The sequence below is a fragment of the Spermophilus citellus genome, assembly GCF_964194105.1.
Source record: "Spermophilus citellus genome assembly, chromosome: 15".
Classification (NCBI taxonomy): domain Eukaryota; kingdom Metazoa; phylum Chordata; class Mammalia; order Rodentia; family Sciuridae; genus Spermophilus; species Spermophilus citellus.
The window spans coordinates 15,463,918-15,479,234 of record NC_138195.1 but is presented as its reverse complement, the minus strand read 5'-3'; the positions used below and the strand labels follow the sequence as shown (position 1 = coordinate 15,479,234).

At 32.3% G+C, this 15,317-nt stretch overlaps 1 protein-coding gene across 3 annotated transcripts in view; it reads right to left on the bottom strand.

The window, feature by feature from the left end:
• ANKRD30A (ankyrin repeat domain 30A) overlaps nucleotides 1-15,317 on the bottom strand; it is a 117,608-nt gene that overhangs the window by 100,357 nt on the left and 1,934 nt on the right. For all 3 annotated transcript variants that reach the window (XM_081267464.1, XM_081267465.1, XM_081267466.1), the window contains exons 2-8: nucleotides 12,684-12,798; nucleotides 12,351-12,524; nucleotides 8,526-8,632; nucleotides 6,101-6,159; nucleotides 5,469-5,510; nucleotides 3,764-3,797; nucleotides 1,899-1,971 (exon numbers count right to left, since the gene is read on the bottom strand). In XM_081267464.1, the coding sequence (XP_081123590.1) occupies nucleotides 1,899-1,971; nucleotides 3,764-3,797; nucleotides 5,469-5,510; nucleotides 6,101-6,159; nucleotides 8,526-8,632; nucleotides 12,351-12,524; nucleotides 12,684-12,798 (604 nt within the window). The remainder of the gene's footprint in view (nucleotides 1-1,898; nucleotides 1,972-3,763; nucleotides 3,798-5,468; nucleotides 5,511-6,100; nucleotides 6,160-8,525; nucleotides 8,633-12,350; nucleotides 12,525-12,683; nucleotides 12,799-15,317) is intronic.

The following is a 15,317-nucleotide window of genomic DNA, read 5'->3' as shown; positions in this document are numbered from 1 at the left end:
TACCTCTAACTATTATAGAAATACTATGATATCCATTAGATAATTTTCTTTTTAAAAATTTTTTTATTTGTTCTTTTAAAATATACATGAAAGTACTGTGTATTTTAACATATTAAACATACATGGAGTATAACATTCCAATTAGGATCCCAGTCTTGTAGTTGTAGATGATGTGGAGATTGTCTGTGGTATAATCATATATGTACATAAGAAAGTTATATCCAATTCATTTTACTGTCGTTCCTATTCCTAACCCCATTTCCTCCCTTCATTCCCCTTTAGACAATTTTCTTAATCAACATATTCTAGAAAAAAAATGATCCCTCTGTAGTTTACTTTAAAAAAAAAACTAACATTTTAGCAAATTTTAAATTGTTATATTTTGAATGTGTTTGCATAATTTACATTTGCATGAATTACTTCAAGGGGAAAACATGAGTTTAGTTTTTAATAGTATTTTATTTATATAAGTTGGCATTGCAAGCAGTATAAATAATCATTTTAAAACTCCCAGTTCTCTATGAACTACAAGAGGTTAGGAAAACATATTTGTGTGTGTAATTTGGAGCACTTAAAATAAGGTGTCAAATGAAAAAAAAATGATTATATAATAATTTTAGCTCTTTCCATGAAGGAGATGAAGAATAAATCTTGTGGGGCAGTGACTGATGAACAAAAGTCACATTCAACTATGAAACAGAAAGGTGTAACAAGCCAGGCTCAGAGGCACACACCTCCCAGTGGCTTGGGAGGCCGAGGCAGAAGGATCAAGAGTTCAAAGCCAGCCTCAGCAAAGTTGAGGCACTAAGCAAATCAATGAGACCCTGTATCTAAATAAAATACAAAATAGGTCTGGGGATGTGGCTCAGTGGTCAAATGCTCCTTGAGTTCAATCCCCAGTACCTTCTTCCCCTAAAAAGAAAGATGTAACCAAATATGACAATAATGGAGACAAATGTATTGAAAGAATTAACACTGAAGAAATTTTTCTGTAAGAAAAAGGTAAGGGAGGAGGAACAAACAAAACAAAACAAAAATTTAATACAAAAAAAAAAAGAGGATACATTTTCTCAATAGACCTAACCTGAAGTTAAATATATGAAACATTTAAAGGATATATAAATTTAAGTCACATTTTTAGAAACCTAATATCATTAGCTATATCATACATACATATACATTATACAAGTAATACTCCATTAATAGAAATATATTTGTTCATTTATTCACATTCAAAAATATTAAAAATCCTTCTTATGTGTAAGTAATTTTTTTTGGTACTAGGGATCAAACCCAGGGGTGTTAAGTTGCTTAGGGCATCACTAGCTGGTTTTGAACTGGCAATCCTCCAGCCTCCACCTCCCAAGCCACTAGGACAACATGTGTGTACCACCGTGCCTGATGAAATAAGATCTTTTCTTTTTTAAAAATATTTATTTTTTAGTTGCAGTTGGACACAATACCTTTATTTTATTTATGTGGCGCTGAGGATCGAACCAGGTCCTTGAATGCACTAGGCAAGTGCTCTACTGCTGAGCCACAACTTCAGGCCCAAGATCTTTATAATAGTGGGTTTCTATGCTTATAATCCTTGACCAAATTTCATATTTGCTCTATTTTGGGCAAACTTTTCCTAATATGATTTTCTGGTCATGATGTATTTTCCAGCCCACCCCACCTCGTTTTTTTTTACATTTACACTACTTCAAAGTATATACCAGTCTTTTGGCATTTACAAAAGTAAAAACATTTTAAAAAAATCAAAAGTAAAAATTCTAAAAACTGGTTTTCTCTGATTAATTTTCTATATATAGCGAGAGTTGGACTATTACTAAAATTTAAGAATACACAAAAGAAAATTCAGAGCAAGAAAATTAATTTCACAAAATCACCTTTACCTTGGTATCAAAATTAGAGTCTTCCTCATCTGATGTAGGCCAGGGATCACCAGGACCAGGTTTGTTAGAAAGCCTTTATAGCAAAAATATGCAATAAAAATAGGTGAGTTTGGGTTGGGGTTGTGGCTCAGTGGTAGAGTGCTTGCCTAACACATGTGAAGCCCTGAGTTCAATCCTTAGCACCACATAAAAATAAATAAAATAAACCTTAAAAAGAAAAAGGTTCTTCATTCTATAAAAGTGCAGATTCCTGAAACAAGGATGGGTTCAGATAGGTAAGAGGTAGAGCTCTCTTTCCCTCTTCCTGGAAAACAAGCTAAACAGAGTCTCAATAACCTCAGCACAAGCATTTTACAAACTATACAAACTGGGGCTATCTGATAGCTTTGTAAGCCAGTTGTAACCCTACATATATTCAAGAAAGATATTAGCAAGTTGGGAGAAGAGATGGAGGTGAGGGGATACCTGCCTAGGCCCTACAACCCAGTAGTTCAACAACTTCTAGTCCTCTGGTGCTTGAGGGACCCTAAGGAAACCTCTGTAAATTGAGGTTGAAACAGGTGATAGCACATTCCTGTCTGCTATAGACATTCTTCCCAGATGCTTAAATTATTTTATCAGAAGTTTTATTAGTTATTCCAACTAAACAGAAAAAGCCAACAACCTGTTCAGGACTCCCTTAAACTTCCTATTTTAATATTCCTTTCTAGATAACTCCCAATATCTGTGACCTTAATTCCTTTATCATCTTTATCAAAGTTCTCATAAATTTCAATATTCTGGGCTCTTTTCTAAAATCCTTACCTCTAACCAACCCAGTACTGTTCCTCTTCAAATGTGCTCTTCTATTTTTTCATTCTTATTCTCTACTATTGCATTCACTTGCTAATTCCATTCTTATCCTCTGCATTTGGGTTAACTAGACTCACTTCCCCCTTCTATTATTAAAACACTAGCTATGTAGTGTCACATGCCTATAATGCTAGCAACTCAGGAGGCTGACAGGAGAATCACAAGTTCCAGCCCAGCCTCAGGAACTTAGTGAGGCCCTGTCTCAAAATAAAAAATAAAAGGGGCTAGGGATGTGGCTCAGTGGCTAAGTGTCCCTGGGTCTTACCAACAAAAGAAAAGAAAACAAAACATTTACTTACAGAATGATAATAAGGCTGAGAACTAAGGAACATGAGTTCAGATTTCATTTCTGCCACTTTATAGATATCCAGAAAAGTCACTTCAATATCCTTAATCTCTGAGTTTTCATCTGGCCAGGAAGTTAAACACATTTTGAAATACCAGAGGGTATTTTTATTAATTGCTAGTGTTCCTTAACCTCCTGAAATTCTATGTGCTTTGATTATTAAGGAATATTTAGTTGCCAGAAATGTAAAAAAGAAAAGAAACACCAAAACAAGTAAAAGAGAAAAAAAAAAGTCAAGATTATAGTCATGGAAGTAAAAAGACTAGGGAAAAAAATGCTCATTAGTACTAGTTAAGAGTAGTAGCCTGAAGGAAAAAACAGAGAAATCACGAAGTAGAGATATCAATTAAACATATCCTCTAAATAGATGCCACAGATAATTAATATAATGTGGTCTACATGTAGATATTCTTCATTACAGTAAAATAATTCTTGTCTAGGACTTACCTAATCTTGCTTATGTAAAACTCATGGTCTTTTGGCCAAAACTAAGTAAAATCTGCCCTAAAAGCTTGGATGATAAAAATAAGGTACTGGTTACCACTGCAACTATGGGCCCTATATCCATGGTGTCTAGCTCAGCTAGAACACTCAACAAACCTTGGTTTCTTTTCTCTGCATTCCCTAATTAGTTAAAATACAATTTAAAAAACTTCTGAAATCCTACCTGGTTAAAGACTCATCTTCAGAACTCTCATCCACTATTAAAGAAAAAGGTAAAATAACATTCAATCAACAATACAATAAAATATTAAAAGTTTAAGACTCTGATGTTTTGTTAGAAAATATTTCTTTAGGACTATTCCTGCAGACTATTCTATAATGAATATTAAATATACTAGTGATAACCAATTAATGCATTAAGAATTCTTATGTCCCTTCTTTTTACTTATCAAATATAAGGAAGAAGGATGCAATTTATCAAAATTTGACCCCTAAAAGGAAACTGCTGTGTACAATAATCTTAATATCATTAGTAGGTTCAGTAGCATAAGCTGACAGTGCCAAAAAGCATAATTTTCTGTACTAATGAAACTAAGCACAATTAGAAGCCAATTGTACCCCTGTCTCATGAATACTGAAGGAGAGAGATTGCTGGGAAACAATAATCTGATTTTATTTTGACATAATTATTTTGTTTTGACGTACTTCCCCAGATGTTCAGTCAAAACTGTTTCATTTAGGATGTAACTCCTTATGACAAGGAAGACAGATCTATGGGCATGGTATTATGCAGTATGGCAAAACAAACGAAGGAGATAAGGGACAATGATTTGAGCAAACAAGGCTCACATTTCATCTGCTATTTTACCTCGCATATAAAGAAGCACTGGAAAAATCACATCCTTAAGAGTTTGTCTATTCTAAACTGTAAATTATAATTAGAGAAGCTTAGAAGGAAGCACTGGGGTGGTAGCACAAATTTCCAGGAAGTACTATCTGATATACCATTTACTTATAAAAGCTTTCAAAATGTGCCAACAATTAGCTTTCCCTAGTAGGGAATTTTTTTCTTTTTTTCGTTTCATGTAATATATGTGGGGAGGACCCCAAATAGTGTGACTCTTGGCATTTCCCATGACAAAGAATCTACTCAGAGAATCTTAGAGCTGGGCATGGAGGTCAGTGGTACCCCATTTTTTAAAAAAGAAAAAAACAGGGCTGGGGATGTGGCTCAAGCGGTAGCGCATTCGACTGGCATGCGTGCGGCCCGGGTTCGATCCTCAGCACCACATACCAACAAAGATGTTGTGTCCGCCGAGAACTAAAAAATAAATATTAAAAAAAAATTCTCTCTCTCTCTCTCTCTCCTCTCTCACTCTCTCTTTAAAAAAAAAAAAAAGAAAAAAACAAAAACAACAAAAAAGGAGCTGAAAGTGTATGTCTCAGTATTAGAGTACTTGCATAGGCCCTGAGTTCTATCCCCAGCACAACAACAAAACAAAATTAAGAATAATAACAAAAATAATAAAAAAGAAAGTCAGCCATGTTCTAATAATACAGACTATTTTTATACTCATTCCTCAAAGTGAGATCACTTAGATCTATCTATATAGTATTCATTCTCTAGTCTTATTTCAATGACAAGATAGGTATGGGACTTAAAATTGTTTTATAAAGTACAATCTCTTGAGATTACCTTTCTCTATTGCTAAAGAGTTTATCTGGACCCAAAAGAGCAGAATGGTACAGTTAGTGGTTAGTGTTATGTAGCTGAGTATCATGTCATTTTTTTCAACCCTCCCCATATGTGTCAAATATATAGAAATCATCCTTTTTCAAGTAAAGCATGTTGTCAGATTATATGTTAATGAACAAAAAAAGAAAACAAGAACTAGACTGGAGGTCTAGCTCAGTGGTAGAGCACTTGCCTAGAATGCATGATGCTGATGCTCTGGGTTCGATCTCTAGCACTGTAGGGAGAAAAAAAAGTTATTAATAAAAAAAAATCATATTGCAAGTTATAGTCACCTTAAATTGTAGATAAAGATCAAAGTAATAGAATATGGGTATTATCGCCTAAAATAAGAATTTGGAAATAATAAAACAAATAATTTAAATTGCATACTTAGGAATGAACAAATATTTTATTCTGCTTTAGTGACACAAATAACTGTGAAGTAATATTAATTTATATAATGCAATCCATTTATTGTAAAAATTAAATAGAAAATCTATTTTTATAACAATCCAATTTCCTATAATGTGACTACAAAGGAAACATACAATATATTAATTTAAAAATCTCATTTATACGAAGATCTAAAAGATTTCAGATGCTAAAATAAGTGAAAACTTTTTCAGAGAATACTGTTTTAGATGGCAAATTTCTGAAAATTAATTCATTAAATAATTCTCAATTCTAGACTATTAGAAAGAAATTAAGAAAACATAAATGCAACTCACACACTAATTTTTAAAACTGCTTTCTTGTGATCAAAAGTTTCTTTTATTTTTTTCTAGAGTAGGTTTACCAAGAATAATTTACTATCAGAAGACTTACCTGATTTGTTAATTTGAGAATGTTTAAGTCTCTTTTCTTCATATTCAAAAATTACTTGCCTGTGGTCACAAATGAAAAAAAATAATAAATAAAATTATTTTAATACTGATATGAAAACATTTACCACATATATCAAATTCTTAATTTTGAGACAACATCAGAACTTTCTCCCATATACCTCAAATTTGTGAGCTCTATAAACTTTTTATTAAGCTTATAATTAAAAAAAAGTAGAGTGAAAAAAAGACCATGAATCAGGGGAATACAGCACATTAACTAGATTAGCTAGACACAGTGGAAAGAAGTCCTGTCTCTTTTTATCAACAGCTATTGGTTCTTGGACAAATATTTTCCCTTAGACTCAAAGTCTTCTTTTATAAAAAGGAGTTCACTAGACTATTATGAAAATTTAATTAGGTAATACAAAAACATGCTCTGAGAAATAGTAAAGTAATGGAATTATTTGTTTTTTCATGCAGAACTATTTTGGAATCCCAAATAAAAGCTAATGTCCCCACCCCCCAAAGATTCAAATATTCAAATGTTGCAGTTATTGGAAAATATTATTAAGTCTTAATTTTTGTTATTAGCTCCATTCTCTCCATTGTGGCTTATAATTCAAATTGTTCCTTATTATTAAGTTAATCAATCATAGCAAAGGTAGAAACTAAAAAAAATGTCAAGACCAGACTTGGGCTACTGCTATTTCTCTTCCTAATCAAACTCTAAATCACCAGATCTTTGTTGGAATGATGTTTATCTCCAAGTTTATCTCCAGTTGACTTGGAAGATAAAATCCTGTTTTATATATGGATACCGATAATCATGGGTTTTAGTTCTTTTTAATCCAACTAATTCACATTAGATTTAAGGATTAGATTGGATAGAGAGAAATGATGGGAGGGGAGGGGAGGAGTAGGGGGGATAGGAAGGGCAGCAGAAGAGAATAGACATTATGATTGCTGTATGTATATAAGTGACTCTATGACCAGTGTGATTCTGCAATCTGTACAATTAGAAAAATGAGAAATTATACCCCAATGATTTAAATGTATGAATTGCCAAGATCATTGTAATGTCATGTGTAGCTAATAAAAATAAAATAAAATAAAATAAATAAAGGCCAGAGGAAGGTCCATGGCACAGAAAAAAAAAAAAAAGAATTCTGCTTAATGGCCTCCTTTTGAAGTTGAATTTGAAAATATTCTGAAAACTTGTAGTGTAGACTGAAGTAGCTTGAGGGATTTTCATTACTGTGGAAAACAGATTATTTGAGAAGCTAATCAAAATCAGCATCCACCCTGGGGAAGGTGATATGAGACCTTCCAAGCCTAAAGAAAAGGTGCTACACAGGATACAAAGGGGCCTTTGGGAACAGATTTGGTAGCAAAGTAGAAAGAAAATTCTGATGTCATACAGCAACATTATTTGAATTTGTTTTAGTTTAGACTGATCCCAACAAATATTTGCTGGCAAAAAAACACAAAAGGAAGACCTCAAACTACCATATAGGTCTAGGTTAACATGTAGGCTCCACACAAGGTTTTGAAAAGGGGAAAGGGTCAGTTTGCTTACTATGTGCATAGTTAAAGCTAGAATACCCAATTGTCAAACCTGAGTTGCTGCTACTTTGGGAACAATGGCTGAGCATATGTATAGGTGAACTAAAAAAAGTTGTGATATTTAATTCTAAGTGCATATTATCATCAATAATCTTCAAATAGAGCAATCTAAAGTGAAGAATCATTCAAAATACAAAATGATTTTCAACCCCTTTTTTATGATATTAGCATTTTAAAGGCAAACTATATAAGCAGAAGTTAAAAAAAATACTACAAAAAAGATTAAGAAGTTTAATATTGAATCAAAAATTAAACTATAAGTCCATATGTTTTAAACTAATCTGAAACCCATTTTTAATTTTTTTACTTTTGTTATTGGTGCATATTTGTAATACTCCATTCTTGATTTTTTTTGAGTTCATTATATTGTCCGGCTATTAATCCTCTGTCAGAAGGGTAGTCAGCAAATTTTTTTTTCCCATCCTGTAGCCTGTCTCTTTATTCTGTTGTTTTCCTTTGCTATGCAGAAGCTTTTAAATACTACTCCATTTATTGTTTCTTGTTATTAATTCCTCAGCTACAGGAGTTCTAATGAAAATTCTTTGGCTAACATAAGATCACATAATCAACAAAATCAGAAAACAAATATAGTCATAAGGGAATATGAATCTTAACATATATTTTTCTTTGTGTTGTCCAATCTGAATTATTGCTTTTCTGCCTGATGGTTTGTTGACATTTTCATAATATCCTAAAAATTATGTTAATCATCCCAATAATTTAAAATTTTTGACTTGAGTGACTGTTACCACTCTAAAACACCACTAAGTTTTTAAAAATAACACAGAAAACAACTACTATACCTTTCTAGCTCATCAACTGCATGTATATTTGCTTTTTTATTTACTAAAACTTCTGCCATCTGTTGTTTGTTTTCTCTTAGAGCAAGTAAAAGTGGTGTGTGGCCATCCTGTAAAACAATTTATAATTCACAAAATTACATATTTTTCAACTGAACTAAAAACCTTATAAAACACCCTATGGGAACATAAATGCATCTCAGAGTAAAAAACAAACAAACAAAGAAACAAACAAACAAAAAACAACAAAAAACCCTTCCTTCTTACCCTTTTGTGCTTTCATGTTTTTTTGCTTTTTAAATGCTCTCATCTGTCTAGTGCTGGCACATGAACTCCAGTCATTTCTAAAACTTACTGCAAATATTTAATGATTCCAAGAACTTCTGCTTCTATAACTGCATTTATAATGTTATTTTCAAACTATGTGATGCTCCCCATGTTAGCCAAAAACTTCTTGAGGGTAGGGGCTCTATCTTTAATCTCAATAGCCCCAAACACTGAAAAGATAATTGAAAAGGTTGTAAGTATTTTTATTGAATTAATGAGCTTAATTTTAATTTCTAGAGCAGGGTTTCTCGATGTATATTCCAAGGAATATGCACTTTTCCAGAAGTACTTTACTGTAACAGAAAGACTCCATAATCATTTGTTTGAGAAATATCACAAACTGTGCATGTTATGTCCAGTATTAAACAAAACTCTCCAACTTTGCTTAATCTCTTAGTTTTTTGTGGACACAACATTTTTATTTTATTTTTATGTGGTGCTGAGGATCAAACCCAGTGCCCCATGAGCCCGCTACCACTTGAGCCACATTCCAGACAATACTTTATTGATGGTAAACATTAACCAGAGTTCAGGGCTAAAGTTTTGAGGGCTTTTCAGTAATGTGATTCCTTTAAGAATGCTAATGGTTCCCATGGAGGAAACTGTCATGATTTTCTTCTATTTATTGTCTCAGGGTTCCAGTCCCACTGTCAAGGCACTTGTACTCTAAATGGGTCACTATGGAAATGAGCTCTGAATTAAATGAAACAGGTTTCAAAATGAACTTTGATTGCTTATTACCAGTTGGTCCACGGGTTTTCTCATATTATAAGATGGGAGATATTTACCTTACTTGTTAGAGAACTCAATATAAAATTTTATTCTCACTTATTATAATGCTAATAATCCTGGGACCCTAATACTTATCCTTTTTTTTAATTCTTTTTTTTTTTGCTGTATTTTCATTTTAATTGTGAAAGTTGCTTATAATTTTAGACAGAATTTTGGAATAAAAATACAATGGTTTATCACCACAAAAATTAATACTGGTCTATATTAATGATTTTTAGTGTAACAAAAGTGTTAACAAAAGCCACTGAGCTGCTTGCATTTTTAAGGAACATGCTGAAAAGAAAGATATTTTATTTTCAACATGCATTACTTATTCAACTATACCTCTGACTAATCTAATAAGGCCGACAGACATTCTAATGAAAATACAATAATTTACAGTGTAAAGAAAAAGGTATTAAAATACAAATGTCTAAATTCTAAAACTCAATACCATTTCTATAAGATTAATACAAACTACAGACCATATTCTTATAAATTATCTTGAAAACCCTGACATCTTTATCAAAGTATATTATAAAACAGAAATTGTAGACTCAAATACTTACAGAGGCAAAGCAGGTGACATGAGGGAATTCTGAGACGGATTAGTAGCAAATTGGAGACCGAATACTTCAAATAAAGGGGACAAATTCTTTACAGCAGACCACTTGTAATCCGGGATTGAAGGACAGAATTTATTCTTTAAAAGAAGCTCAAAATTCATATTTCTACATGAGTCTCCTAAATTTTAAATGTTGACTGAATTTATGGAGGTTATGGATCACGTTTAGTCTATAGCCTTTTTGTTTTTATCTTTGTTGTAGGTTTTTCCAAATGGTTTTGTACAAATTAAATATTTGCATGTTAAACCTTACCTTTTTTTTTTTTTAAGATGGACTCAATATTTTTATTTATTTTATGTGGTGCTGATGATGGAACCCAATGCCTCCTGTGTGTGAGGCAAGTGCTCTACCTCTGAGCTATAAGCCTAGCCCCAACCTTTCCTTTTTTTAATATCATATTTTATCAAAAAAATCAGGCCCTAAAATATGAAAAGACTCATAATGCCCACTTCAAGATCTTTTCAATACTTACTAATTTATACTCCATTGGTAGTCAATTCTCCTAGACTGTTGATGAATAATTAGTTTCATAGGACCTTTGAAACTAAATTATTAAAATACCCATATATATACTTAGTTTCAAGAAAACCCTGGGTGTTATCAATATTTGTTGACCTAATGACCTGAATTATAACAAAGAGACATGAAATCCTTAAAATACCGACTGCTGTTTATTGAAGACTACCCATGAGAAAATCTCTAAAAATGTTCTGAATGGCAGTGGATGACTACTGATGGTTGGAAGGAAAAAGGTGTTATTCTATAAGTCAACGGATATTTCCAATATTCCTTTTAATTTTCTTACAATGGAAGTAGAAAAGACAGATGAAGTTGGACAAATAATATTGGAAAGCAGAGATTTGAAGGATGCAGAGGCTAACCGAAGTCCAACACTTCTAGAAAATTTCTTAAGATCTGGGAATTCACTAATTACACTTGTTAATTCAGTAGTTCTTTTTTAGGAGTTCTATCAGAATCTTGAGGAAATATTTTTAAATATCTATGTCTAGGACTTATTAGATTTTCTGAATCAAATTTTCAGAGGAGAGCTTAGACTTGTAAATTTTCAAATTTCCCCAGGTCACTGTGATGCACAATTCTAGGTGAAAACTAGAGAAGCAGACAATCATCACTTCAGTATCATCTCTCTTCCATAAAACCTTTATCATTTGGGGATTTGGCCAAAAGGAGGGAAGAATAAGAGAAAGTCACTTCCTGTAAACTCAATTTAATTTTCCTGGGTAGGGACATGCAGGGACTAGATAAATTCAAAAGCTAACTTGATTTCATTACATAAACTCCTTATCTCCCACCTCTCAGCAACACACTGTAGATTTGAGAGTAGAGTTTAGAATCTTATTAAGTGTCTACTACTGTCAGAAAACGATTAGATGTCAATTAATTATCTGTTCTTCCTTTTTCTTTTCCACTTAATTACCATATGATCCTGTCAATCTGGCTTCCTTAAAATCCCTATAAAAGTAATCTCTAGGCAGGTTTACAATTCAACAACTTTCTTTTCCAAACTAAGAATTAATATCACCCAAATTTAAGGGCATCTTTTCTATATATAAACTGGAAACAAACAAACTTATTGTGGTATTTTTCCTCAGTTATCTAATTTCCAAAATGGACTGAATACTTCTTATCACTATCCTTTTCCATTTCTCCTTTTTAAATCTTACTGACAATCACTTTGATATAACTTGTGCTGATTAAGCACAAGTAGATTATTCATTTTTAAATGTCTTTGTTTTAAGATAAAACTTACTTCAAAGAAAATTTTGCTTTCTTGTGTTATTTTGCACTAATTAGAAAAAAAAATTTGGTGCAAAAAAGTATATGAAAAAAAGAGTTTACCTTTAAGAAATTAATTGTTTTCACAATATTTGCCATGAAAGCATAAAAGAAAGCTTACGCTCTAATACTTCTTTAAAAATATCAATATTTTAAGTGAAATCTTCAACAATTAAGTATTTCAAATTATTTTAATTCAGGGAATGCTCGAGTTTCTAAATATGGAAAATTTACCCTATAAACATCATTGTTAATATAAAGGTATTTCATTTCAAATATTTAGGAAATAAAGGTGATTGATTTATACCTCGTTTTTGGCTTCAGTATTTGCATTGTGCAAAAGTAGTTTTACTGCTATTGATGTGTTCTCAATATAAACAGCATAGTGGAGAGCTGTATTGCCACTGGAGTCCATGACATTTGGATCAGCGCCATGTTCTAACAGAATAGTTGCACATTCCTCTTCCTGGCACTGTACGGCCTGTCAGTATCATACCAAGAAACAGATTGTAAATTCAAGTTAATTCAAGATAAACATTCCACAGGTTTCACCAGTTATATTTAAATGGGATAAATTCACTTTTATTTTAAGAATTTAAATCAAATTCATCTCCTGCTGAAATGGTTGGCTACTACCTACCTTAATTAGTGCTGTGCTGCCGTCACTGTCACAGATGTCAATGTTGCATTTCCTCTCTACCAGAAGAGTCACCACTTCTGGATGACCATAGGCACAGGCAAAGTGTAGAGCAGTCCTGACAGTGAAAGAATTTTTTGGATATTACAGAGCACCATCTGAAGGTACACAATTATTCATGCGACTACAAACATTAAATAACATGTAGTTCCTTTGTCTTCAAAGCAAATATTTTCTTCTGAAGTACAGTATTTATAGTTCTTACTACTCATTACATTAATAGACATGCAACCTATTTGATTCATGCACCCTTCCTTTCTCTTCCTCCCTCTCTCTCTTTTGTGGTGTTGGGGATAGAATCCAGGGCCCTGAGCATAGTAAGGCAAGCACTACCATTGAACTATCTACACCCCTAGTCAATTTAGTTCTCTGAATACAAAGAACATCAACTTCAGTTTGAATCCTACTTTAAGCTCGGATCCTTACTAGTTATTAACTTTTCCATGTCTCATTTTTCTTACCCTTAAGATTGGGATGAAAAATAATAGTTACCTCACAGGACACCACCAAAGTGCTTAAATGAAAATCCATGCAAGGTATTTAGAATTGTTTTAAATTTAAAAATCCCAACAATTATTAGATATCGTAATTATTATTAATAATTATTAGTTTTTGGCTTCAGTGTTTGCATTGTGCAAAAGTAGTTCATCATTATTAGTAATAATTATTATTACTAATAATATTACTAATACCTAACAAAAACAAGATTTCAATTAAGTAAAATAATACAATTATACCTACTTTGCAGATATGGATTTCAATGAGTCTGCTATTTTTCTTACATTTCAACATCTGAGATACTGGAATGCCACTTGTTTTTGTCATCTCTGCATTGCTGTGACCAAAAGACCCACAAGAACAATGTAGAAGAGGAAAAGTATATTTTGGTTCGGGGTTTCAGAGTTTTAGTCCATGGTTAAGGCAGACATCATGGCAGAAAAATATGGAGGGAGGAATGTAGCTCTCCTCAAGGCAAACAGGAAGCAGAGAGAGTTCCATTCACCAGGGACAAATTATAAAACCCCAAAGGCTTGCCAGTGAACTACTTCTTCCAGACACACCCTACCTGCCTATAGTTACCACCCAGTTAATCCATATCAGTGCATTAATACACTGATTGGGTTAAGGTTAACAAAACCTGATCTTTTTACCTCTGAACATTCTTGCATTGTCTCACACATGAACTTTTGGGAGATGCCACACATCTGAACCACAATTTCAATTATAGTTCATAATGTGTTATAACTATAAATGACATTTAAAAAATTTTAATACACAAAATAACAGCTTATCACACAATCTGTGGTGCCTTATAAAAAGTGAAATACAATAGTTCTATGGCAGTTCTGTTTATATGGTTGGCATTTAAATTGCATATATAATAAAAATGTGTATAAGAAATGCATATATAATAAAATCTACAAGCATAGATTAAAAAAATTTCTTTTACTTGTGAACATACAAACACAAACACTCAAACTAATAGAAAATGAGAATTTTTCTTCTGTGCTGGACTCTTATCCCTGCTCTTCACAAGGCTTATTTTTTATTAACAATAAACTTTTACTAGAACTTCTATACATTTTCACTGTAGAAATCAGAGAAAGAAAATTTAAAAAAAAAGAAGTTCATGCATAACTTTTACCAATATTAATCATTTGCTACGCCAAAAAGCCAGACTCATCAAATTCAAATACTGAATTAACAGAGTATATTTCTAGTGTCAATGAAACTAAGCTAGAAACAAATAAAAAGATGAGAAACCCACAAATTGGAAGTAGAATAATACACTTCTAAGTAATAGAAAATGAAAAAGAAAATTTTATATCATTTTGTATATCTTTTTGGCTAAAACAAGAGCACAAATAATTTGTGTATCTGTATAATCAAACTGACTTTTTTCCTCACTTGATAAAACAAAGTATATCTTCCCATGTCAACAGACATGATATTTATGCAAAATTCAATGATTATATTCTAACCAATTGATACATTGTAATTTGTAAATTACTAGAAAAATCTATTCTATGGGTTCTTCTTCTTCTTCTTCTTTTTTTTTTTTTTTTTTGTATCAGGGATTGAATCCAGGGATGCTTAACCACTGAGCCACATCCCCAGCCCTTTTTTAATTTTGAGACAGGGTCTCACTAGGTTGCATATGGTCCTGCTAAATTGCTGAGGCTGTCTGCTGCCTCAACCTTCCAAGCTGCTGAGATTAGGTTCTTCTTAATGCATTGTTATTTTAAGCAGTGCTGAGAAAAACAAATTGTGTCATTTATTATTTCCTAAAGATATTCTAGTATAATAAAATTTGTTGGTAGAAACATATACATTTTAAAATAGGGTACAGTAGATCAAATTGTCTATTTGAAAAGTCATAATTTAAGCTTTAAGCAGAAGTATACCACTGCTTTTCATTCTCACAAATTTTGTAATTGGTAAACACTATTTTATTCCTCTTTTAACTTAATTTCCTTCTCTTACCAGGGACAATGAAAATTTTCCAGTGTCCATAGGTAACTTGTAGATCTGCACAAGTGTCCCTTACCAAATTAAGTAAGAGTTCAAGATCTAGAG